The sequence below is a fragment of the Mastigoproctus giganteus genome, chromosome 14 (genome assembly GCF_048544385.1).
Source record: "Mastigoproctus giganteus isolate SK-2022 chromosome 14, ASM4854438v1, whole genome shotgun sequence".
NCBI lineage: Eukaryota > Metazoa > Arthropoda > Arachnida > Uropygi > Thelyphonidae > Mastigoproctus > Mastigoproctus giganteus.
The window spans coordinates 86,484,191-86,509,037 of NC_143588.1; the positions used below are offsets into that span (position 1 = coordinate 86,484,191).

Genomic DNA, 24,847 nt, shown 5'->3' on the forward strand with positions numbered 1-24,847 from the left:
CATTGAACCATAGAAGTTAATTATGAGGGCATCTTTGGATTTGGGAGAGATTGCTTTGAATTGGAGAAGTGCTAACATATTGTCTATACTATACAGGTGGTTCTAAGAGCAAAGTTGGTAACTACAGATTGGTTAGTCAGACTTCATGGTAGAGAAAATCTTAGAAGCAGTGATTAAAAGTGCAAGCCTGAAATATTTAGATAGATTTGGCATTCTTAAGGATACACAACCTGGTAAGCTATTTTGGCACTGTTACTTGTGAGCTGGATGTAGGGAGCAATTTCAACATAGTTGCAGGAAAACTTGAAAACACTGAGTTTCTCCACAAGTGGAGGAAAGCTCTCTTTAAATATAATAGGATTTACTTGAGGTGGTCCTTGTATAAACGTAGAGATTTTTTCCTGGTGACAAGATGCTATGAGCACACAGTACAGAAACACACCCCACCTGTGTCCATTGTGTCGGGTCAGGTCACAAGTTTGAGAAATGCAGAAGCAAAAATAAACCCTCTAAATGTGTTGCCTACAAATAAAAAAATAATAATAATAAATAAAATAAAATTTTTAAAAAAATGACAACCACTCCATTAGAGATCCAAAATGCCTCAAATATCTATTGGCCTTTGAGAGAAGGAATGTGAGAATCAAATGTGAATAGAAAACTCCAAAATAATTATGTTCATGAACATACTTCAAATTAATGTGCAGTGCTCCAAGGCTTGCCACAGCCCAACTGAGATAGACAGTCATAAACAAAAACATTAACATTCTAGTGTTACAAGAATCATACTGCTATAAAGGCAAAATAACAGGATACTCAGCAACTGCAGAATAATATAAACAGTGGACCAGGAAACCCTAACAAAGGTTATGTAATCACTAAGATTAATTCACTTTGCAACACTGCAGCAACATGTATAAACGTCAACATGCCCTTTGGGTGATTATTCCTAATTTTCCTGTACACGGTTTATCAATATGAATCCACAGTTACACACTACTTAGAACAAGCATTAAAATTCCTTGAATCTCATGATGTAATTCTTGTGAATGATTCAAATTCAAAGCAATAACTATGACAAAAACTAATGGACGGATGATAATGATACCAAAGTAAATTTTATAATCACAAAGAGTCATCATATTAAATGAATTGAACAATCTCACAACATTCAGCCAACAACAGCGAGTCAAATGTTGACCCAGCAGTAACTCCCTCACTGCACCAACTAATTCAAAGCCAGGAGGTTTGTGTGGAATGGTTCACCAGGCAATAGCCTTGGTTGACAATACCACTCCCCACAATAAATTAAATTCACAACTGAGATAGTTAAATGGAATATTTTATGAAACATTCAGACAAGAAAATTGTCCAATTACTGGAAAAAGCAGTGGATTGTAAAGCAGACTGCAGGAGACAATGCATAGGGCCTCCTACTATCCCATGGTGGATCCCACAAATAGCCACACTAAAGAATGAAGTAAAAAGGGCCAGAAGAAACTTCCAGAGAAGATGGTGATACCTCCCCCCCAAAAAACTTGAACCATTAAAATATATCTATTCTGAAACTAAGAAAAAAATAACAAACTCATCAAAGCTGAAATACGATAAAACTGGAGGACATTTGTCAGTACTACAAGGAATGAAGACCCACAGGGATTAGTGTACAGACTCAAAACAAATAAAATCATACCAGGGGAAGTATATGGTAACATACAACAAGAGAACACTACAGTAGAAACTGTCACATTATTTCATAACAAAGATGTAAAACAACACATGGCTAATCCTAATCTTATATCTCCTTCCAGAGATTGCCCTCTCTGTCTCCACCCTTATCTTATCCCAGCTAAACTTTCCTCTGCTCCTATCAACCCATCTTCCTCTCATACAGGTCTTAATTTAATGTTTTTCTTTTGTTTTTTAATTTATTGTTTTTATTTTATTATTTATACACTTTATATTTATTGGTGTGTAAACATCTTTGGCGGCACCTACTAAATTTCGGACAGTAGTAAAATAAATTTGTCATGATTTTGTGACATGGAAATGACATCATTTCTGTTTCATAACAAAGAAAAATGGAATCAGGAGAGGAGATAATGCATGGGAGGTGATCTTGGATATGCTCAGAGCTGGCATAAACCAGCTGGTTGCAGAAAAACGTTTACGATTCAGGGCATACAACTTAGGTGGCTTTGGACTAACCATTGCCACCTGTGGCAGAAACCTTTTGGTGACTAGAGAAATGGATATCTTGAGGGAAGTAATCTTGGATGTGCTAAGAGCTGGCATAAACCAGCTCTGAGCACATCCAAGATCATTAGATGCGCTTCAGCCTTACCAGTTGAAGCACATGTAATGTAGGCATTACAGTGCCATCTGTATTACTGAAGTGGTTGTATATTTCCATCAAGAGACAAATCATAAACATTTTTCTGCAACCAGCTGGGCCAGTCAAGAATATTTGAATCGGTTCACGATTGGGAGATAACAAACTCCAAATTACATGTACGAGTAGATTCTCTTGCTTGCTGTTCACCATTCACATTAAAAAAAGTTGCAGAAGTCCTTGTTGGTCATCAAATTTTCGCATTTCTTTGCAATTGCACTGAGTTGGTTGAGCATAGCGAGCTTTAGATCCTCATTCATCTCGCTGTTTGAATGATTGTAAAAGTTTCAAAATGGGTCTTCTTCTTGCAGTTGCATTGAAAGGCTGTGCAGGTCATTACTGCATGCTTTGTCAGGGTCAACATCTTCATTGTCTTGACATATCGTCTTACATATTTCAATTGTTTTGTGAATGTGCAAGTCCGATTCCATTTTTATGATCTAGTACGAGCTCTTCTATGTTGTCGTAGATCTCAACATATTTCATCTCTGTTTCCTCATTGCGAAATGGAATGTGTAGTGTTACCACCTCGCACTTGTACTTGTTGAGATCCTGAGTCAAGTCATAATTTTGATAGCATATTATGCGTGGATACTTCATTTCTTGCAGATCTCGTAGTGCTGCATGTGTAATTTACTGACAGAGTAACACGATCCAATATGTTAGTATGATTGTAACAATACAAATACTTGTATTGTTGCAATCATACTATTCAACAAATGGCTAATCAAATGGGTAATTGAAAACGTTGATTCAGTAGAGTAAGCAGTAGGCGTGTGTATCCTATTTATCACTAACATTGATTCGGTAGAGTAAGTAGCAGATGTGAGCATAAATTACATCGTTAGCATTAGCATTAGCATTAGTAGAGGCATATGATGCAAGAAAGCAAGCTTATTCAGCATCAGCCAAAAAAAAAGAAAAAAAAAAAAAAAAAAACAACCACTACTCCCATTTCACCCCTCAATTCGTTCGAAATACCTGTCCAGCTGAGCCTTAAATTGTTTAGGCTATCAACTTCAACAACAAGCGATGGAAGTCTATTCCACAAACCAACTGCCCGCTGGCTAAAGGCAAATTTCCGCACATCTAGCCGACATCCGTCCTTCCTCAATTTGAATTTATGCCCTCTCAGGTGATTATTCTGAGCAAGAGGAAGAATTCCATCGGCATTGAGCATGCTCAAGCCATTCAAAGCCTTGTACACCTCTATCAGATCACCTCGGCGATGCCTAGTCTCCAGGCTCTGTAATTTGCAAAACTTAAGCCTTTCTTCGTAAGAGCAACCCTTTGTTCCATTCACTAATCTTGTTGCCCTTCTCTGTACTCGTTCCAGCAGCTCTACATCCTTCTTGAAATGAGGCCTCCAGACCTGTATACAGTACTCAAGGTGTGGCCTGACCAATGCCTTATACAAGGGAATAATCACATCCCTGTCCCTGCTAGAAAAATTCCTGTATATCATTGACAAGACACCATGAGCTACTCTTGCAGCTCGTCTGCACTGCTCAGAGAACTTCATATCTGCCTGCACAATTACCCCCAGGTCCTTTACATTCTCTACCACTGTCAGCATAGTACCACAGAGTTGATACGTTGATCTGGGGTTACTGTTTCCCATATGTAGTACTTTACATTTGTCAATGTTAAACTTCATTTGCCACCTCTCAGCCCATCTGCTCAACCTTTCCAGATCCTGTTGCAGCAGCATAGTATCAGTAGTGTCCTTAACAACCCTGCCAACCTTTGTATCGTCTGCAAACTTGGACATTAAGCCTGATACACCATCATCAATATCATTTATAAATACAGAAAACAACAATGGACCCAACACTGAACCCTGAGGAACTCCACTAATAACATTAGTCCACGTTGAGCAGTGTCCATTGATTACCACTCTCTGTCTTCTGCCACTCAACCATCCCCTTATCCATAGCAGCAATTTGCCTCGAATGCCACACTTCTCCAATTTGTGCAGCAGTCTTCCATGTGCAACAGTATCAAAAGCCTTTCTAAGATCCAAATATATAATATCAAAGTTATTCCCTGCATCCAGTTCTTTTGTGACTACATCATAGTATCCAATCAAATTGGTCAGACAAGACCTGCCCTTAACAAACCCATGCTGTGTCTGAGCTATAACTGAATTCTTGTCCCGATGATCCTGCAGTGCTTCTTTAACCAGTGCCTCCATTAATTTTCCTGGAACCGAAGTTAAACTAACAGGTCTATAATTACTTGTGTCAGCCTTTGATCCTCCTTTGTGAATTGGGGTTACATTTGCACGTCTCCAGTCCATGGGTACCTCCCCTGAGTCCAAAGAAGCTCTCATAATTATGGCTAGGGGTTTGCTTACTTCCTTTGCTGCCTCCTTTAATATAACTGGATAGATCCCATCCACCCCGGGTGCCTTTTTTATGTTTATCCTCAACAATTTCTCCTCCACTTTCCTCTCAGTTATTAGAAAATCATCTAGCTCACTGCCAATGTTTACTTCACCTACGACATTCCCCTTCCTGAATAACTCCTCATGTGTGAATGTAGATGCAAAATACTCGTTTAGATTGTTAGCCACCTGAGCTGGATCCTCAACTGTTGAACCATCAACATCCAGTGGACCAATCTGATTCATCCCTTTCCTTCTTGAGTTTAAATAGGTAAAGAACTCTTTTCTGTTTTTCTTTGCATCTTTTGCCAAGGATTTCTCATAATCTGCCTTTGCCTGCCTAATCTCCTTTGTGACTTGGTTACAGACCAACTTATATCTATCATAGGCTTCCACGTCACCCATTAATTTGTATGTATCCCATGCATTTTTCTTCTCTGCCATATGTCTCATTAGTTCATCTGACAACCATTTAGGCCTGAACCTTGAACAATATTTCTTGGTTGGTATGTAAAGCCTGGTAGCTTCCAAGATTAGTTCCTTGAATGCTTCCCATTTTGAATTTGCTGTTGGTAACATCATCAGTTGGTCCCACTGTATAGAATTTAAATACTGTCTCAGACCAGCATAGTCTCCTTTACGAAAGCAAAAACCCTTCCCTTTACCTCTGATGGTAGTTACCTCCTTGAGTAAATCCCACTTCAGCACACTGTGATCACTGCCACCCAGTGGTTCATTTATCTGCAGATTCCTAATGCATGAAGAATCACTACTGATAATCAGATCAAGAGTATTACTCCCTCTAGTTGCCTCCCGAACATGCTGGTGTAGAAAACAATCATCCAATAAATCCACAAAAGCCTTGCTACTGTGTGAGTGACCAACCCACAAATTCCAGTCAATATCTGGGAAATTAAAATCCCCCATTATAAGACTCTCTGATTTACTGGCCCACTCTATTTCCCTGTACAGTATCTTATTATACTCATCAGAGTCATTAGGCCTATAGCACACTCCTACTCTCAATTTTGATTTACCTATGCTTATGTCACACCAAACTGACTCAACACTGCACTGTCCAGCGATGTCAACTGGCTTCACTTCCTTGGATTTTATGTGTTTTTTAACTAATAGCATAACCCCTCCTCCCTTCCTATCCTGTCTATCCTTTCTGTAGACGTTGTACTCCCCAAATTCCAGTTCTGCATTCCTTATATCTGTGTGACACCACGTCTCTGATATCCCAACAATATCTGCCTTTGATGTTTTGACTAATACCTCAAATTCATCAAATTTATTTACTAAACTCCTAGCATTAGTGTACACGCAAGTATACATGCACCTGTTTCTATTCTTAGCTACCCTAACACAACCCATGTGTTTACTTGTACCGCAACGACTTCCAGCAGTCTCTGAAATATCCTGCATCTTGTTTTTCAGGCTTCTGCTCATTCCAATAGAAGCAGTGCAAGAATCTCTTTCACCTCTGCCCGTGGCTACTGTTAATCCATTAGTCTTTGTCTCCCCCCAAGCTAGCAGTTTTCCGACCCACCTAACACTGCCTCGATAGCATCAGCAAATATTCTTGCACCCTTTCTATTTAAGTGTATCCCATCCCTGTAGAAGCAATCTCTCCTGTTAACAAGTACAGTCCAGGCTGAAAAAAATTCTACCCCTTCAGCCTTGCACAATCTTTCCAGGGCCGAATTGATCGACAAGGCTCTCATCATATACTCCCTCCTATCGTGTCTGGGCAGAATTGCAGACACTTTCAAATTCAACCCTACTTCACGGCTTTTTTTCAACAGTGACCTGTACTTGTTAAGTAAATCCGCTGGTCTCCTACTCTTAATATCATTAGTGCCAACGTGTACAACTATATCACCTTTTGTGCCCTTAAAAGATGATATCTGCTCTACAACGTCATCAACCTTTGCCCCTGGCAGACATACCCTGGTCCTGTTCCACCTATCCTTTTTACAAAGCATGTTCCCCGTTTCCCTGACAATTGAGTCACCAACAACTACTAGTTCCTGTTGGACCAGCGCATTCTGCCTTGGGGGCTGCCTCTGTGTTGCAAGATGACCAAGTCCAAGCTCTGGTGTTGATGTGGGCAGCTGAGAGCTTGATGGGCCCCTCAATTTATTTCCTTCGAGGGCATCCACCCTGTCCTTCAAGGTCTAGTTGTCGCCTAATTTCCTTGCACTCCTTGCATCGTGCACACACAAAGACATCCCCCATGGCAGTATCATGTCCCGTACCCGATTGCTCCGCAAACATCAAGCAAACAGTGCATCTTAAAAGGCCGTGATTCAGGGGGCAACCGCCCCCCTCAGTTCTCCCCTGAGTCACAGCACTCCCATTAGCTTGAGCCTTTTGCTTTGCTGCTCTAGTCAGAGTCATGATTTCGATTTAAATGTCAATAAAATTACAATTTCAGAACAAAATTAAAACCTTAAACTTGTATCTTAACACAGTTATAACGCTATATTTATTTTTCGGTATCGAGTGTTATCTACGAGTTCCCTTTATATAACTTCCGTATCAAGTATGTATTAATTATTTGCTACGTTTGTACTCTAAGTCGTTATATATATATAGTTAAAAGTACAATTTAATTGACAATGAAGTTTAACAAGATTAATAGATGTACTGATTAATTGACAATATTATATTATGCACTATACTATACAAAGCTAATGCTATCGAATTCCGGATATGCTGTATCGCGCTTCAGTAACGAGTGTTATCTACGAAATCCCTTTATATAACTTCTGTATCAAGTTATGTATTAATTATTTATTTTTACTAATTATTTATGTTCCGTAACCTAAGTGGTTATATGTATAGTTAAAATTACAATTTAATTGCCAATGAAGTTCGACAAGATTAATAGATTTTACTGATTAATTTTCACGTAGCAATGGCGGCCGTTTATGAACGGTAAACACGTGGATTTGATACCCTTTCCGATACTAAGTAATACCTACAAAATCTCTATCTAAGTTATTTTAACTTTAAGTACCGTAAATAGGAATATAAAGCTACTCTAGAAATAAGTTAATATGTCAATTTAAACTAATAAAGCCGAAAATAAATCAGAAAAAACTTCTCTATTCCAAGAGCGGCAGAAAGGCACGTCCGCACAGGAAATCCTCGACCTCAGACCAAGTTCGTTCACGACCTCGTTCATGATTTCAGTTCTAGTTGTTCAAAATTTAGTAGGTGTTGTCAAAGTTGTTTACGCATAAAACATCTTTCATGCGTACAGGGTACATATACGCGATTTTCACAGTGCTTGCTCCCTGAACACCAGGGTTCTGGAGGGCAGCCCAACATAGAGTATAAGGATGATGCAGATGTCCCACCTCCTCAGTGAATTTTTAGGTGATTTCCTGCTGACTGATTGCTAAGTGGCAAGTTTAGTGTTGTGTTATATATATAACACAACACTAAACTTGCAAATCTATGTAACATATATGACATATGCAGATTGTGGAATAATCCTGACAAACTGTCTAGTTAGAAACACAAACAGGAAGATAAAGATGAAAATGGTTTTATTTACAGATTTTAGTTTCAGAGAGTCTAGTTTAGATGTAGAGGTCTCCTATTTAGATAGCCAAAAACTCTTTAGTTATCTATGCAGATTACTAAAGGGTCTTTAGCTTATGAACCTTATGCAGAATGATCGAAAACTACTTCAACCCAAAGTTTAAGTGGCTGTCTTTTACCAACAAATGGCATCAGAAGAAACTTGCTAGATGTAATATGGCAGTATCGTGTGTCCAGGTTCAGCACCATTTGTGCTTTGTTTTCAACAGGAGCAAGGTACCATTTTGCCTGAAAATGTCCAGATGTAGTTAGCCAATCTGTAGAAGGAATAGGGTTTTTTGTTACAGCTGCAGGTTTGGCCTGTAAACATGCACTTCTATAGAAAAATGCACAATACATATGTGAACGGCATCTCTGTTGCCATTAAAATACTAATAATTTGAATTTAAAATTTATAAGACAACAATAACAAAATGGTGGACCATATTAGTGTAAGGCCACCTGTTTTGATCGACACTAAAGTGGTGGTGGTAGTAGTAGTAGTAGTAGTGGTGGCATGTGATGCAAGAAAGCAAATGTATGAGCTTATGCAGCATCAGCCAAAAAAAAAAAAAAAAAATCCCACCATTCCCTCCAAAGAGTCCAGTTCCTCTTTAAATTTATTTAACCTATCAACTTCCACAACGACGGATGGAAGTTTGTTCCAGAAATTAACCACCTGCTGGCTAAAGGCAAATTTCCGCACATCTATTATACATCTGTCTTTTCTTAATTTGAATTTATGCCCCCTTAGGTTCATAATCTGAACAAGTGGAAGGATCGCATCAGAATTCAGCGTGCTCAACCCATTCAAGGCCTTATATACCTCGGTCAGATCACCGCGCAGGTGCCTAGTCTCCAGCCACTGTAATTTGCAGAACTTAAGCCTCTCATGGTAAGAGGATCCCTTCATTCCCCCTCACCAATCTTGTTGCCCTTCTCTGTACACGCTCAAGTAAATCTACATCCTTACTAAAATGAGGCCTCCAGACCTGTACGCAGTACTCAAGGCGTGGCCTGACCATTGCCTTATACAGAGGGATAATCACCTCCTTTTCCCTGCTAGCAAAATTCCTATATATCATTGACAAAACCCTATGACCTGCCCTGGCAGCCTGTCTGCATTGCTCAGAAAACTTCTTATCTGCCTGCACAATTACTCCCAGTTCTTTTTCATTTTCTACCACCTTAAGTGTAGTACCACACAGTTGGCACGTTTCTCTGGGGTTACTTCTACCCATATGTAGTACTTTGCATTTGTCAAGGTTAAACTTCAGTTGCCACTTCTTAGCCCATATGCCCAAATTATCTAGATCCTGTTGCAATAGCACACTGCCATTACTGTCATTAACAACCCTGCCAACCTTTGTATTATCCGCAAACTTCGACATTAAGCCTGATATACCTTCATCAATATCATTGATAAATATACAAAACAACAGTGGACCTAACACCGAACCCTGTGGGACTCCACTAATAACATTAGTCCAAGAAGAGCAGCATCCATTGATTACCACCATCTGTCTTCTAGCACTTAACCATCCTTTTATCCATTGTAGTAACTTACCCTTAATACCATTCTGCTCCAATTTGTACAATAGTCTTCCATGTGCAACAGTGTCAAAAGCTTTCCTGAAATCCAAATATATGATATCAAAATTATTTTTCGCATCCAGTTCCTTTGTAACCACATCATAATATCCTATCAAATTTGTCAGACAAGACTTTCCCTTAACAAACCCATGCTGTGTCTGAATTATTGCTGTAATCTTGTCTAGATGATCCTGCAATGCATCTTTAACCAGCGACTCCATTATTTTACCCGGAACAGAAGTTAAACTAACTGGTCTGTAATTACTCGTGTCACCCTTCGATCCCCCTTTGTGAATTGGGGATACATTTGCACATCTCTAGTCCGTGGGAACCTCCCCTGAGTCCAAGGATGCTCTCATAATTATGGCTAAGGATTTGCTTAGTTGCTTTGCCACCTCCTTTAATATAACTGGATAGATCCCATCCACCCCAGGTGCTTTTCTTACGTTTAACTTCAACAATTTCTCTTCCACTTTGCTCTCAGTTATTACAAAATCATTAAGTATCTTGCTACAATTTGATAACCTTCTGCCATTTTCGAACCTTAATAATTCCTCACGTGTGAATGTAGATGCAAAATACTCATTCAGTTTATTTGCTATCTGAGCAGGATCATCAACAGTCGAACCATCGATGTCAAGTGGACCAATCAGATTTATTCCCTTCCTTTTAGAGTTTATATAAGTAAAGAAATCCTTGCTGTTTTTCTTAGCATCTTTTGCCAAGGATTTCTCGTAATCTGCCTTCGCCTACCAAACCTCCTTTGTGACCTGATTACAGATTAACTTATATCTGCCATAGGCTTCTGAGTCGCTTGATAATTTATATGCATCCCATGCATTTTTCTTCTCTGTTACGAGTCTCATTAGTTCATTTGACAACCATTTAGGCCTAAACCTTGAACAATATTTCTTAATAGGTATGAAACTTTTAGTAGCTTCCACGATTAATTCCTTGAATGCTTCCCACTTAGAATTTACTGTTGGTAACATCGTCAGTTGATCCCACTGTACAGAATTTAAAAACTGTCGGAGACCACTGTACTCACCTTTACGGAAGCAAAAACCCTTTCCTTTACCCCTGATGGTAATTAAATCTTTAAGTAAATCCCACGTCACCTAGTGGTTCTTTTAAGTTGATGAAATGTTGGGAAAGCTCCATCCAGCTCCTTTGAAAAAGTTTGGGAAACTTGCAGTGTAAGCAGAATTGTCATATGGGAGCCCACATGGCCGTAAAACTGATACACCTCTTTTCCTATAGTGTTCAGTTGGTCCAGGACCTGAAGAATTAGGTCAAGAAAAATGCCTGAGATATGTATGTTGTTTCGGGCATTCATTGACAAACAGAAATAGATAAGTGCGATAGTGTTTTCTTGACTGACAAAGCTTGTTTCCATCTCAGCAGGTATGCTATTTGTATAGCAAAACACTAGAAATTTGACCATTGAAAAATTCTACTTGCAGTTCGTAAAAAACCCTTGCACTTACAAAAAAAATGGAGGTGTAGTGTGTCATATGGCAAATGTGCCACGCATCTGCCAAGACTATGCCCTTTCTGTTCGAGTTCTTCACATCATCTCATATCAAGAAGATTTCCCAAAATCAGCAGATTTGTCATTCGAATTTTCCTCTTGAGTATCCAAAGAGAGTAGTCTTCAAGAGTAACCCACACACTTGGGATGAGCTGAAGACCAAATTTCAACAGCAATTAAAAGCGTTAGTCTTCATAAGAAGACTAATGTTTTCTTACTGACGCTGGTGGTTCAGATGTAGAGAAAATACATGCATATATGCATTCATGAAAAAGCAGCCATTTTCAACATGTCATACCACATTAACATTATTGTATTGTTAGTAAGGTAAGATGCATAATATGCTTTTCATTCATACTTGTACTTATGCTGTCAGTGTTACTCCAAAAATAGTCATTCAATATGAGTGCATGATTGCTCAATCACCCTATAAGTTGAATGATACACTTTTTGCTATTCTTAGATTCAACATATGATTGAATTTTATTGAAGTAATTTGTAAAGTGAAAATAAAATGTGTCTTTTATATGTTTTTCATTGAAGCTTAAGTTCAAAAGTCAAAGACTACATACCATAATCCATATTTTCTGTAGAAAACTAATTTTCATCTGTAATATGGTTTTTTTTTTAGATGCCCACAAACAAGCTGAGATGGCAAACCACTCCAAAAAAAGAGATAATCTTTTGACAATCATCAAACCACTAAAAAACTTATTTGAAACAACCCACCAGATTCTTAGACAGCTGGAAGGTGAGATCACATTTCCTATTTATATGTACTATTAACCATAATGTTTGCCAAATTTTACTTCCATATGAAAGAAGGTTCGCTAACTAAAGTTAAGTTTGGTCAGTTTAAGTATTATGAAGATAAGAATAGAAGAAGCAGATTCTTTTTTTGTAATAAATAATGGTGGTTGTTTTTTTTTTTTTTAATTATTGAGGTTAACTAGGTTATCCATTCTATTGGGGAATAATCTTGAGATAGTAGATAAATCATAATAAATAATAATCTTTGTTTGTGCAGCAGAAGATTTCTTAAACAAGAAAAAGGAGTGTGCACTACTAACACATCCAATGGATAAGGACTATTGATATACAGAAGATAAAGAATGGATTAAAAAAAAAAACACTTTAATATTCTCCATCACTGAAAAGTGTGAAGATAAGTCATTTGCCATTGCAGGTGTCCTCCATAATCTTAATCATCCCATTCTTTATAATCCTATCATCTGTCTGTAAATGGTTTAATCTCCCAACGTAAGCTCAAGGAATTCTCTGTAAAGGCTTTTTTTTTTTTTCTTTTTTTTTTTTTGTAAAGGTTCAAAGCAGGGGTAAAAATCTCCCGAAGTTACAAATTTTTGAGCAAAAATTGATTGACCTCATTGAAAATAGGTCAAGGTAAAAAAAAACTTTACAAAAACATTTCTAATAACTTAACCATGTTTTATGCCAAATATTGAAGATGTTTCAAAATCCTTGTGGATATTGTTGTCAAGTCATAGATATAGCTATGAAGTGATTGTAAGAACTAGTTACAATAATTGCCATTCTACTTTTTATTTTAAAGTAATTATTTGAATTAGGTGAAATAATCTTATCCTTAATAAGATTTTTCACCTAATTCAAATAATAAGGATGTGCAGATAATCATTAGGGACTAATCACGTTATTAAAGAGCTGGCTAAGATAAATGCTGCACTTTTTTTATTTTGAAATAAAGTAACAATTTAAATTCTCATCAATAATATGGAGATAACTGTTAGCGACTGCTCACATTGTTCAAGAACTAGTTGCAGTACTATAGATATTAAAGGGATAGTTGGGATAATGTTGTGCTATTTTATTTTAAATTAAAGTAATCATTTGAAATTTAGGAGAAAAGCCTTTACCTAGAATACAGAGACAACCATTACCAAACACATGGTATCCTGATAGACTGATAAGTGTTAAACCCAAACCCAGGTGAGTAACAAATGGTTGTGTTTTACAAATGAATTATAAAACTACCTAGGTTATAAGTTATAGAATTTATATAGATTGTAGGAGGTTTTGTAAATTAAATGCTTTTATATTTAGTAGCCCGCTTGGTATACATAAAAATACTTTGAAAAGTTCCATACATTGAGAAATTATTTGATTTTGTGTAAATTTAGTTGTATACAGAAGTGATATAATTATACAGGTTTTTTGGATGAGAATAAAGTTCCAATATTATGTTGAAAGGTTGAAGGATTTAGTTACTCCAACAATTCTATTGCTGGTCACAAGACTGAATGGGATGGTGAAGGTGCCTACACTCTATAATTTTTCTGTTCTATATTAAACAGATTTGGTAGTATCTTATATAGTTTTCATGATGAGATATATTGGGGTATCTGTACCTCTTGGCTGTTTGTTGAATGTATTTTAGTTCATGGAGATTTTAGTTCAGCTTTCGAGATGTTATAATCTTTTCTTATAATTAAAATGTATAAGAATCGAAGTCTTCTATCCGAGTATTCTGGTCTCTTGCCAAAGCTACTGGCCGTCTTGTCAAAGCTTTTGCCCATCTCTGCGCCCACCTCTGTCAAAACCAGATGGTTCTGTTGTTACTTCAGCCATGGATAAAGCTGACCTGCTAGCATCCAATTTTTCTTCCAACTCATGTATTAATGACCTTGCTAAAACACCTCCCACTATTCCCAACACACTCCATTCGATGCCTCCTATGGTCTTATGTCAGAAGGATTTTGACGAATCTTGATGATAAGAAAGTTCCAGGCCTTGATGGTATTTCTCCATTTGTTCTCAAAACCTGTGCTCATGAACTTACTACTGTTCTTTGCCGCCTATTTTCACTTTCTTATTTGAAAGGTGTTTTTCCTTCTGCTTGGAAATTTGCTCATATCCAGCCAGTTCCTAAAAAGGGTGACGAATCCCTCCCATCCAGTTATCGTCCCATTGCAATTACTTCTACTGTTTCTAAAGTAATGGAGAAATCAATTAACTACCTAAAAACCTTCCGTGTGATCAATGATCACCACTATGGATTCTGTCAGTGTCAATCCACTGGTGATATTCTGGCTTATGTTACCCATTTATGGACTAATTCAATGGAAAAGTTCAGTGAAACACAAGCAGTTGCTCTTGACATCTCAAAGGCTTTCGATCATGTTTGGCATAAAGATCTTCTAAACAAGCTTCCATCTTATGGTTTGCTAACTGTTTTCTGTAATTGGTTATTCAGTTTTCTTTCTGATCGCTCACTGAGGGTGATGGTAGATGGCTCTCTGTCTTCTAACTTCTCCACTAATGCTGCTGTCCTCCAAGGTTCAGTTCTTTCCCCCACTCTTTTCCTCTTGTATATTAATGACCTTCTTCCATTGACTGGAAATGCTATCCATAATTTTGCCGATGATAGCACATTGCATTCCACTTCCCATTTTAAGAAACCTTGCTCTGCTCAATCAGCTACTCGAATATCCGCTACAAATTCCTTAAATACCAATCTCCAGGTAATTCTCCAGTGGGGCAAAGACAACTTAGTTGATTTCAATCCTTCTAAAACTCAGTCCTGTCTTATATCTCCCAAAAAGGATTCTTCTGCTCCTATACTTATCTTTGGTGACACTCCGATTTCTAGGCAAAATGATATACAGTCGATTCCGGTTATTTGGGCCACATCGGGACTATTGCATTTTGGCCCAATTAAGCAGCTGCCCCAATTATCCGAAGTTTCACATAAATAGTTAAAAATACAATTTACCCCCCCCCCTTTACAATTAGTTCACTGTACAATCAAATCACGTTACGACGAACTCACCACATTAAAATACCGTTCACTATACGATGTGTAGTAAGCGCCGGTCATTGTGATCACGTTTGTGAATTGAATTTTAATTATATTAAACAGCGATTCTAATTAGTAAAGATATATTAAGCACAAATTTACTCTTGATTACCTTACCAATTAAAAAATTAAATTATACGTGAAAATCGGAAGAATATAGGTGATAATCTGAATAATTAATACGTACTGTAATATGTACATACGAACTAGTTGACATTTCTGTTCACTGACATTTTTGGGTGGGGGTTAAAATTTAAAACAGTAAAAAGATAAGCAATCAATAACAAAGAACACGGCACACACAAATTACAAGTAACACAACACGCGCAAGTGAGAACCGAGTAACAAATTACGAAGCTTTAAAAATAGGAATGAAGAGAAGATTCTGAAAATTATTTTTTTTATATGATTAAAGATTTCATGGAAGTGTAAACACATTTCACCATAATAACCCACAGAATTCCAGCTGTCGGTATTATCGCAAATTCTATAAGATCGAGTTTACTATCCGTTTATGATAGATTGCACTAACAGAAAAGCCCAATAAACAGGTGACTGCTAATTGGTTTTATTGTTTTATGGTTGTGACCTCCAGAAATCCGACCGAACTACGTGGTACGGTTGGAGACAATCGTAGGGTAATCTCCAGTGCTGAGGTCTCCTGCCCCGATTAAACGAAGTTTTGTCCGAATTAAGCGAAGTAAACCCTGGCTATTTTCTCGATTGGTTTTTGTTTTTTAAGATTTGCCCCAAATAAACGGCTGCCCCGATTAACCGGTGGCCCAAATAACCGGAATCCACTGTATCTCTTTTGGGAATTACCCTGACTTCTAATCTCCCTTGGCACAAACACATTACAAGTATTGCTTCCTCTGCATCTAAAAAACCTGGTTTTCTCTTTCGTTCTCAGCATTATTTTTCTTCCAAACAGCTGTTCACTCTGTACAAATCGTAAATCCGCCCTACCATGGAATATTGTTCCCAAATCTGAGGCAGTGTCCCCAAAACCTCTCTCAGGCTTCTAGATTCCATTCAGAAGAGGGCAGTTAGGTTAATTAATGACTCCTCTCTAACAGAGTCTCTCCACTCGCTGTCTCATAGACGTACTGTTTCTGATGCATGCCTTTCTACAAATACTTCCATGGGCACTGTTCTTCTGAATTGGCTTCTATTATTTCCACTCTCTATCTCAAAACAGTCCGACCACGTGCCGCCATCAGCGAACATCCATTTACCGTCCAACTTTAAACTCACAGAACCAACTTTTCATCTTCCTTGTTTATTCATTCCAACTGCCGTTTTCTCGAAAACCTTCCTTCGTACATATTTCCTGAAAATTACAGTCTACAGAAGTTCAAGTCTGTCAACAAATATCTTCTTTCATCTTCTCAACTTCCAACCCAAGCACAGTACTAAGTACTATAGGTTCTAATGCCTCTCGTGTTTGGGATTTTCATAAAAAAAATACTTGGAAAAGTTCTGTATGTTGAAAAATTATTTGATTTTGTGTAAATTTAGTTGTATACAGAAGTGATATAATTATTCATGTTTTTTGGATGGGAATAAAGTTCCAATATTATGTTGAAAGGTTGAAGGATTTAGCTACTCTAGCAATTCTATTGCTGGTCACAGGACTGAATGGGATGGTGAGGGTGCCTACACTCTTATTTTTCTGGTACTTAATCTTCAGGCCCTATTAATATAGTGGTAGCACCATATTGCATATATAGATTATTGCAGAAACAGAGAATCCCCTTATAATTTTTCTTTCAATCTTGGTGGTTCACCCAAGATTGTAGGTATTCAATAATAGGTATTTTGTATATTATCTTGTGTCTATTTACACCCACTCAATGATCATTGAATTGTGATCACCTACCTAATACCTTGTTGGGCTACCTACCTACCTTTTACATGCACAACATCCACTATTCGCCTACACATTGACTCCACTAGATGTCCGAAGACATCCATAGGGATCTGCATCTGTGCTGCCTGCAAGGCTTTACACAGTGTCAGAATGGATGACAGTTGCATGTCCATATGTCTCACTTCCCATTCCAAAACATTCCACAGGTGTGTCAGACAAATTTGGAGGCCAGTCAAGATGGATATCTGCACTGTGTTCCTCGAACCACTCATGCACAGTGCAGGCCCAATGACATGGCACATTATCGTTTGGAAGATCCCTTTTCTTCCAGGAAAAATGTAACATGACAGGGTGTACTTGGTCTCACCAGTAAAATGTTGGTCCACGTGCACCAGGGATCCTAGTTCTTACAAGCAAATCATGCCCCATGTTAAATAACCCCTGCCACCTGCCTGGATAATGGGCACCATGCACAAATGATCCATAGACTCCTGTTGCTTGCACCACACACAGAGGCATCCATCAGTATGTTGCACCAGGTATTTGGACTCATCCAAGCAGCACACTTGTTTCTGGCCTGCAGTATCCAACCAGCATGCTGTTAACACCATAACATTTTCTGTTGACAAATGATCAGCGGTGAGCAGAGGGTGTCTCTTGGGTTGTCTGCTGTGGAACCCCATACATCTAAGTGAATGCCACATCATCATTTGGGATACTGTTCTTCTATTCCTGTGGTGGGGTTGAATTAAAAACAGTGGTGGGGGAAGGGATCTTAGAATTACGGTACGGGCAGATATAAAGTTTTCTGAACAGTGTAAACAGGCAGCCAAGAAAGCCCATGGTGTCCTAGCGATGATTTATCGAACACCATCCTGTGGAGATAGGGAGATCACAATCCCACTGTATAAGGCAATTGTAAGACCACATTTGGAATACTGTGGTCAAGTATGGAGACTTCATCTGAAAAAATGACATTGAGTTTTTTGAAAGGGTCCAAAGATGGGCAACTCGAATGGTGAGATCGGCAGAAGGACGACCATATGGGGAAAGATACCAATTATGTAGGCTATAGAGCTTGGCAACTAGGCACCTCAGAGGTGACCTGATTGAGGTTTATAAGGTTCTGAGAGGGATTAGTAAAATTAATGAAAGTGGAATTCTCACTGTTCTAAAGAATTCCAGAACTAGGGGTTGTTAGTATTAGAAATTATCAGTATTAAAAATGATGCAAGAAAGCAAGCTTATACAGTATTGGCCAAACAAAAAATAAATAAATAAATTGCCATTTCACCCATCAGTTTGCTCCAAAAGCCTGTCCAATTCTTCTTTGAATTTATTTAAGCTATCAACTTCCACAACAACAGATGGAAGTTTGTTCAGATTTCTGCACATCTATTCTACAACTGTCTTTCCTCAACTTGAATTTATGTGCCCTGAGGTGTACAATCTGAGCAAGAGGAAGAATCCCGTCAGCATTGATCTTGCTCAAACCATTCAAGGCCTTATACACCTCAATCAAATCACCTTGCAGATTGCAAATTGCAGTCTCCAGACACTGCAAATTGCAGAATTTAAACCGTTCTTGATAAGAGCAACCCTTTGTTCCCCTCACCAGTCTTGTTGCCTTTCTCTCTCTCTCTCTACTGGTTCCAGCAGCTTCAAATATTTCCTAAAATGAGGCCTCCAGACCACTATGCAGGGCTCGAGGTGTGGCCTGACCATTGCCTTATGCAGGGGGATAATTATGTCCTTAATAATTGCTAGCAAATTTCCTATATATAATTGATAAGACCCCCATGAGCTGCTCTGGCAGCCTGTCTGTATTGCTCAGAAAACTTCACATCTGACTGCACAATTACCCCCATGTCCTTCTCATTCTCCAGTACCCTGAGTGTAGTACCACACAGTTGGTAATTACTGCCGCACAGTTGCTGGGGTTACTGCTACTCATATGCAATACTTTTCATTTGTCAATGTTCAACTTCAGTTGCCACCTCTCAGCCCATCTGCCCAACTTTTCTAGATCCTGTTGTAGCGTACTATCGTTAACAACCTTGCCACCCCTTCTTATTGCCTGCAAACTTGGACATTAAGCCTAATATACCTTCATCAATATCATTGATACATATATAATACAGTAATGGACCCAGCACTGTAGCCCGGGGACTCCACGAAAAGCAATCGACAAAGGGCATTGTCCATTGATTACCACTCTTTGTCTTCTCCCACTCAACCATCCCTTTATCCATAGCAGCAACTTGCCCTTAATGCCATACTGCTCCAATTTGTTGTCTTCCATGTGCAACAGTATCAAAAGCTTTCCTGAAATCCAAGTATATGATGTCAAAGTTAATTTTTGCATCCAGTTCCTTTGTGACCACATTGTAGTATCCGATCAAATTGGTCAGACAAGACTTCCCCCCCTTTACAAACCCATGCTGTGTCTGAACTATCATCTACACAACACTTCAGTGTTGTGTAGATGATCCTGCAATTCTTCTTTAACCAGTCACTCCATTATTTTCCCTGGAACGGAAGCTAAACTAACAGGTCTGTAATTACTCGTGTCACCTTTCGATTCCCCCTTTGTGAATAGGGGATACATTTGCAAATCTCCAGTCTGCAGGGACTTCCCTGAATCCAAGGGTGTTCTCATAATTATGGCTAAAGTTTTGCTTACTTCATTTGCTTTGTCCTTTAAAATAACTCGATTGATCCCATCCACCCCAGGTGCCTTTCTTATGTTTAACTTTGGCAATTTTCTCCACCACTTTTCTCTCATTTACTACAAAATTCTTTAGCTCCCTGTTAGAGAGTTTGATAAACTTTTGGCATTCCGCTCCCTAAATAGTCAATAAACTAACAGGTGTTAGTTTAACACTCCTCATGTGTGAATGTAGATGCAAAATACTGATTCGGTTTGTCAGCTAACCGAGCAGGATCATCAATAGTCGAACCATTGAAGTCGTGGACCAATCCAATTCATCCCCTTTCTTCTAGAGTTTACATAAGTAAAAGAAGTCTTTGCTGTTCCTCTTTGCATCTGTTGCAAAAGATTTCTCGTAATCTGCCTTCACTTGCCTAACCTCCTTTGTGACTTGATTACAGGCTAGCATATAACTACCATAGTCTTCTACATCACCTGATAATTTACATGTATCTCATGCATTTTCTTCTCTTCCACAAGTCTCATTAGTTCATCTGACATCCATTTAGGCCTAAACCTTGAACAGTATTTCTTAGTTGGCATGCTGGTAGCTCCAAGATTAATTCCTTGAATGCTTCCCATGTATTTGCTGTTAATAAAGTCATCACTGAGACCACTGTGGTCACCTTTATGAAAGCAAAAACCCATCCCTTTACCCATGGTGGTAGTTACATCTTTAAGTAAATCCCACATCGGTTCACTGTGATCACTGCAACCAAGTGGTTCCTTTATCTGCAGATTCTTAATGCATGGATAATCACTGCTGATAATCAGAGAGAGTATTACTTCCTCTCGTTGCTTCTCTAACATGATGCTCTAGAAAACAATCATCCAATGAATCCTTTAGAAAACAATCATCCAATGAATCCTTTAGAAAACAATCATCCAATGAATCCTTTAGAAAACAATCATCCAATAAATCCATAGTCTGGCTAGTGTGCAAGTGACCAACCCACAAGTTTCAGTCTTTATCTGGGAAGTTAAAATCCCTCATTATAGGACACTCTGATTTATTGGCCCACTCTATTTCTCTGCACAGTTGTTCGTTGTGCTCATCAGTCATTAGGCCTATAACACTCTCCTACCCTCATTTTTGTTTCCCACTGCTTATGTCACACCAAACTGACAGAACTTTGCACTGTTCGGCCATGTTAACTGCATTCACTGCCTTAGATTTTATGTGTTTCTTAACTAGCAGCATAACCCCTCCTCCCTTCCTGTCTTGTCTGTCCTTTCTTTGAGGAGTACACATTGTACTCTCCAAATTCGAATTCTGCATTCCATACACCTGTGTGACCTGCACTTCTCTGATATCCCAATAATATCTGCCTTTGATGTCTTCACCGGCACTTCAAATTTATTTACTATACTCCTAGCATTAGTGTACATGCAGGTATACATGCACCTGTTCTTACTCTTAGTTACCCTAACATGTCCCATGTATTTACTTGTTCCATGATGACTCCCAGCAGTTCTTGAAATCCCAGTAACTTGCTTTCCAGGCTGCAAGTTACTGGGATTCAATGCAAAAATCACTTTTGGCTCTGCCTGTGGCTACTGTCAATCTATTAGTCTGCGATTCCCCCCCCCCCCAAGCTAACAGTTTTCCGACCTGCCTAACACTGCCTCGATAGCATCAGCAAATATTCTTGTACCTTTTCTATTTAAGTGTATCCTATCCCCGTAGAAACAGTCTCTCCTGTTAACAAGCACAGATCCTGAGAAAAATGCTACCCCATCAGCCTTTCACAGTCTCTCCATGGGCGAATTGATTGACAAGGCTCTCATCATCTACTCCCTCCTATTTTGTTTGGGCAGAATTTCAGACACCTTCAAATTTATCACTAACTCACAACTTCTTTTCAACATTGATTTGTACATGTTAGTCTGTAGATCTCCTACTCTTAGTGGCATTAGTGCCAACATGTACAACAATATCACCTTTTTTGCTCCTAAAAGATGATATCTGCTCTACAATATCATCAGCTTTAGCCCCTGGCAGACATACTCTGATCCTATTCTACCTATCCTTTTTGCACATTATATTTCCTGTTTCTCTGACAATTCAGTCACGGACAATAACTAACTCTTGTGGGATCAGCACATTCTGCCGTGATGATTGCTTCTCCTGATTCTATGTTGCCTGATGCACAAGAATGAGCTCTGGCATTGAGTTGGGCATCCGAGAGCTTGACGGGCCCTCCTATTTTGATTCCTTTGATGACATCTATCCGACTCCTTAAGCTCTCATTGATGCCCATCAGAACACTGAGTTGACACCTACTTGTCACTGTCACTCATAGCCACAGATCCACCTCAGTGCTGTGACAGTTTTGGCACTGTGGTGAGTCTTTGGATGTGAGATCTTTAATCCTTAGAGTCATTACAAGAGTAATGACTTCTTTTTCAATCAGACCTATACTAGTTTTCCAGTGGATAATGGTTTGTTTGATTTTAAAAAGTATGCATTATAATAATTCATTCAATTCCACAAAACTGGCTGCCATAGTTCTGTGTGTCAAATTTTTACAAGGAATGTAATTCTGTTAAACATGCCTTAAACATAGGGCAGAACGATGCCTTACTGTTTTGGCAGCAGTGTCTGCAAAATGCATTCATTGAATCAGTGTAAACAATGTTGGCAGGTGACAAATAGGAATAGATTAAATTAGGTCTGAGCATTTAGACTGCATACAATTCATCAATGTATATGCCGCAAAAGATAAAACAGTAGTAGCACCAACAGTGTGGTTTGCATCAGTGCAGATTGGGAAGCAACATTCATCCTTGGTAGCTAAAGTTTTATATATACAGGGTGATTCAGGAGGAATAGTAAATATTTTGGCTCCTCCGTAGCTGGAGATGTGGGCAGGAGCAGCAGTGCGTAGCACACGCTTCTTGATTACACGGGGTTCGAGCCCGCGACCACCAAATACGGAGAATGCGGAAAGGTCAGGGAATGACCACTGCATATTCCCGGAGCAATATGGCCTTAGTTGCCAATGCTCCTAAAGAGACGGGGGAAAAAAAAAAGTAAATATTTTGAGAGGTTATAGTATCGATTATTCTGAGTAAAAAAGTTCATATAAATGTGTCCAATTCTCAATCGATACAGAGATACAGCTGTTTGAAACTAGTGCACACAAAGCTTATTCTGAGTAAAAAAGTTCATATAAATGTGTCCAATTCTCAATTGATACAGAGATACAGCTGTTTGAAACTAGTGCACACAAAGCCATTATAAGGTATTAAAGAACGATGAATGACTTATTGTTTATATTTATTGACTTTTTGAATGATACAAAACACAAATAATTGACAAATTTTTTATAGTTCACAATAAATGTTCAAAAATCCCACCGCCAACCTCAGTGCACTTTTCAACTCTTGTGGTAATATTGGTAATATGATGTGTTGCTCTTCTGAGATTGTCTTGGCATTTCTTTATAAGGGCAGCAGTATCCAAAATTCAAGCGAGCAATTCATCTCTTTTAGTCGCCTGTTCTTTGTATACTGCGCTTTTCATCTCTCCCCACAAACAAAAATCTAATGGAGTGAAGCCTGGAGACCTTGGTGGCCATGAATGGGACCACCGCGGCCGATCCGGGTGCCTCTGTAGCCAGGTGGGCAGAAGCAGTGCGTAGCACACGCTTCTTGATTAGACCGGGGTTCGAGCTCATGGTCACCAAATACAGAGTATGCGAAAAGGTCAGGGAATGACTGCTGCATATCCCCGGAGCTAGTTGCTAATGCTTCTAAAAACCAAACAACAATAGCGGCCGACCCATTGTTCAGGGAAAATTCAATTTAGATATTGTATCACTAGACGGGTATAATGTGCAGGAGCTCCATCATGCTGAAAGTACATACCAATCCTTGTAGCCAAAGGAACATCCTCCAATAGTAGTGGAAGTTCGTTTTGTAGAAATTCTAAGTAATGGGCCCCTGTATGACGATTTTATACACAACAGGCCCAATCAACTGATTGTCGATGATGCCGCACCACATATTTACAGAGAAGCGAAGTTGAAAACTTGTTTCTACAGTGGCATGTGGATTTTCTTCTAACCATCTATGAGAGTTACAGGTGTTGTTGATACCATCATGGGTAAAAGTAGCTTCATCGCTGAACAGTATTAGTGTAATTAATCGGCGATTAGCATTTACCCAATAACAAAATTTCAATCGCTGGGCATCATCTGGCTGAAGGTGTTGCACCCGCTGTGAAATGAATACAAGCTGTGCTCACGTAATGTTCGCCATACTCTCATCTGTGAACATCGATACGCATAGAACTTTGTGTGCTAATAATAGGACTACATTCTACCGAATGAAGCATGTGTTCTATTTCGTCCACATTTTGTTCATTTGCACATTCAGAAGAAATATGAGTGCTGGAACTGTACCAGTCTCACGCAGTTTGGTGTAAACACTAGTAAAAAAGACTATTGAATCCGGTATTCTACAAGCAGCAGTAGCACTTCTACCACAAAAACCATATCGGTATGTGTGAAGATGTGTGGCATTCTTACAACACTTCTAACACCAAACAGCATAAGGTTATAACTGCTTCTTGGTCACATCTGATTCAGGGAGCTGTATGTGCTAGTTTCAAACAGCTGTATCTCTGTATCCATTGAGAATTGGACATATGTTTATATGAAATTTTTTTACTCAGAATTATTGATACTATAACCTCCCAAAATATTTACTATTCCTCTTGAATTGCCCTGTATATACAGGGTGTCTCAAAAATATTGGTACAAACGTTTAGGGGAGGTAGGTAACATCTAAAGGAATGTGAATCGCATAGGAACCTATAACCGGAAACGTCACGGGAAAGTAGTAGTAGCAGAGGCACAACAGCAGAAATGACACAAGACAGTAATTAGTGGCAAATATTTATTTCACATAATATTAACAATGGAGTACGAGATGG

General features: G+C 38.7%; 1 protein-coding gene across 1 annotated transcript in view; it reads left to right on the top strand.

Annotated features, from left to right (window-relative positions):
* The window catches only part of LOC150075318 (structural maintenance of chromosomes flexible hinge domain-containing protein 1-like), a 736,477-nt gene that overhangs the window by 582,406 nt on the left and 129,224 nt on the right, over nt 1-24,847 (top strand). The window contains exon 41 of the mRNA XM_090388445.1: nt 12,128-12,247. Within this exon, the coding sequence (XP_090244571.1) occupies nt 12,128-12,247 (120 nt within the window). The remainder of the gene's footprint in view (nt 1-12,127; nt 12,248-24,847) is intronic.